The sequence below is a fragment of the Homarus americanus genome, unplaced genomic scaffold (genome assembly GCF_018991925.1).
Source record: "Homarus americanus isolate GMGI-L3 unplaced genomic scaffold, GMGI_Hamer_2.0 scaffold14467, whole genome shotgun sequence".
Taxonomy (NCBI): domain Eukaryota; kingdom Metazoa; phylum Arthropoda; class Malacostraca; order Decapoda; family Nephropidae; genus Homarus; species Homarus americanus.
Window position 1 is genome coordinate 609851 of NW_024733734.1, and position 3066 is coordinate 612916.

Here is a 3066-nt window from a genome sequence, read left to right on the forward strand (position 1 = left end):
TCAAGTTATTCACTGGCAATTAAAGATTTCAAACAAGGGGACCTACCCTGCATACCAGTTCTTTCATTATGAATTCATAATTTTTCAGATATCGTACACAATTTTAACCTAGCACTCTGAGGAGTAAAAATAAATCAATAGCTGCACTTTCACATATTAAACTATATGGTTAATCTTACTCAGACACCCGTATCGAATAGCAAATATAATTTATGAAAGTAGACGTAAAAAACATTTATTCTGATATATAACTCAACGAGATCATAAAATTATATGAAGGAAGGGAAAATTGGGAGATGAGATGGGAGCTTTCCTTCTGTCTACTTCGGTAGGGGGTGGGACTCCTCACATGACCCGTCACTTAAATACTGTAATCCTACTCAATTTAGTAACCTAACGGCAAAAAACTTGATTTTTTAAGTACTAAACTTCGAATTAAGCATATACTTACTCCTTGGCTGTGGGAGGGAGTTCATCTGGGTTGCTGGCGTTTAATGAGGCAGTAATTTCATCCCAGGCCTTTCTTTTGCTATCATTTATTGTGTTACAGTACTAGTACAGCTGTCCTCAACGACTGGCCTTTGCTCGATATGGCGCAAAATTGCTATGTGCAGGGTTACTGACAGGGCTGCAGAACGTTCTCTCCTCTCCATGTTTGATAACAAACGAGCAAACATTTTTGCCAAGTACACAGATGAAAAAAAAATCTGTAATTTGTTTAGAACAGATACTAAAGTTCAACTTGATAAAAAAAGATATTTTACAATAAATATTATTGTGCCGGTATAAAATAAGTAAATATCTCTCTAAACCGTCTTTCTAATTATGTGAAATAATGCATTTGGCACACGCACATGGAAAACGTTTGTGCGGCCATACGAAACGAAGCGTAGTGTTTAGACACGCTATATTCCTAGTTAAAGGCTTATGTAAGCGACTAACAATATGGCGCTGAGCGTCGGGTGGTTGCATCCCGATACACAATGCATCGTGATGATGACTGTGATCGCCATTATCGTCGTAATGACTAGGAATACAGCCCGTGGCCCACCTGAGAACCACCCCATGGCCCACCAGTTGAAGACCACTGCGGGCCTATACTTATTGTACAGATGCCCCATACTCCGGGCCCTATACTTATTGTACAGGGGCCCTTTTGGTTGTGAATATATTATATAATGAAATACTCGGTGTACACTTGAAACAAGGTTATTCGCTGGCACGCTGCACGACAAATTAGTTTCAGTGGGCCCCCAGATACCGGTGGACCCAGGGCCAATGGCCTACTGGTAAATCCGGCCCTGCCTGCGACCAGTGGTCGAGTGGATGAACCAGAGCTCAGTGCAGCCAGCGTGGGAGACGATCTCTGGAGCAAGTCCTACGTCTAAAAGCTACTGGGCGCAGTGGGATGCTCTTCGGCTGAAGGATGGTCTGCTGCAGCGCCAGTGGGTGACTACCGATGGCCTCAACAAGTACTGGTAGACAGTGCTTCTCCGGAAGATGAGATCAGAGATCCTGAAAGAGATGCACAAGAATCCATCCAGTGGACATCTGTGACTGGAGAAGACCCTGAGTCGCCTTCGGCAAAGGTGCCGTTCATGTGATGCCTGCTGCGCCAAGAAGGGACCAAAGCTACACACGTGTGCCCCACTGCAGTTATACCATGCAGGTGCACCAATGCAGAGGGTCGCAGTGTATATTGCAGGACCTCTGCCATTCACTGCAGATGGGATTAGGTACATCTTCGGGGCCATGGATTACTTCACTAAGTGGCCAGAAGCTTATGTCATCCCAAATCTGGAAGCCACGATTGCCAGGGTGCTGGTGGACCAGTTCTTCTGTCGGTTTGGTGTACCCCAGGAGTTGCACTCGGACCAGGGCAAAAATTCTGAGTCAGCTGTGTTCAGCAAGTGCTGTTAACTGTTGGGCAAAAAGGAAGACTAGGACCACTCCACTTCGGCCGCAGTCAGATGGAATGGTAACAAATTTAATTGGACTTTAGGACGAGAACTGGCCAAGTACTGTGTTGAGGGGCATACAGAATGGGACCAGAAGCTGCCTACTCTGCTGATAGCATATCGAGTCAGCTGCATAGACACCGGCAAAACTGATGTTGGGTCACAAACTGCAGCTTCCAGTGGACCTGCTGACAGTAAGACCACCTGATGAAGAACTTCCCAAAGAAACCACCCGCTACGTCAAAAGCCTCCAAGAAAGGTTGACGGAAGTCCACCATCAAGTTAGAGGAGCTCTGGAGTTCTCGGGTGAAGTGATGAAGCGAAACCATGATGTAAAAGCAAGCCATGTCTGTTACATGGACGGTGATAAGGTCTGGCTGTATAACCCTCAGAGGAAGGAGAGTCATTCACCGAAGTGGCAGAGTCCATTGGAAGGACCATACACGGTACTGGGGCGCCTTTCAAATATGACCTACCGGAACAGGAAGGAAGGAAGGCTCAACCGAAGGTAGTTCACGTCAATCGTCTGTGGCAGTATCATGGGCCAGGGCAGTACACCTGGGAAGACTCTGAGGAGCTGTCACCTACCACCGAAGAACTCAGGGCTGTACCAATCCGGAGAACCCGACCATGAACCAGGAAGAGGAGCACCAATCGCAGGATGTGGCCGAGGTTGCTGCAACAAGGGAGATCTTTAAAGATATCACAGTACGTTGGCGGCAGCAGCAGAAGAAGAGGAGACCTACCAAGTTTCAGGATTATCATGTATATAGTGAATAAGTGTGTCGGGGCGACACAAGGATTAGGGGGGAGGGGGGTAGTGTTATGCCGGTAAATTTGGTATTATAATGTTTGTACTGTAAATTACTGTAGGTGTTTCGATTATTTTCTATTCTAAGCAACAATTGTTTTGGCAAGCTTAGGAAGTACTGAGCATACTTTTACTTCTTTTGCTTTTACCCTCTTTTCCACTGATCGGCTCGCTAGCCACTTGGTTTGTAGGTTACGTCTTGGTTACGCACTGTTGGCAAGTACTAAGCATGCACTGGCTCCTGAATGTATCTGAACCTGTTCCAGTGTTGGTCAAGTCTGGTCTTGAAAGAGCTTG

General features: G+C 46.0%; 1 protein-coding gene across 1 annotated transcript; it reads left to right on the forward strand.

Moving 5' to 3' along the window:
• The first annotated feature begins 1326 nt into the window (after window positions 1–1326).
• LOC121869870 lies at window positions 1327–2592 on the forward strand. The gene is made up of 4 exons (XM_042371435.1): window positions 1327–1472; window positions 1737–1906; window positions 2003–2152; window positions 2351–2592. Exons 1-4 carry the CDS (start codon window positions 1327–1329, stop codon window positions 2590–2592), a joined length of 708 nt encoding a protein of 235 aa, XP_042227369.1.
• Window positions 2593–3066: the final 474 nt, after the last annotated feature.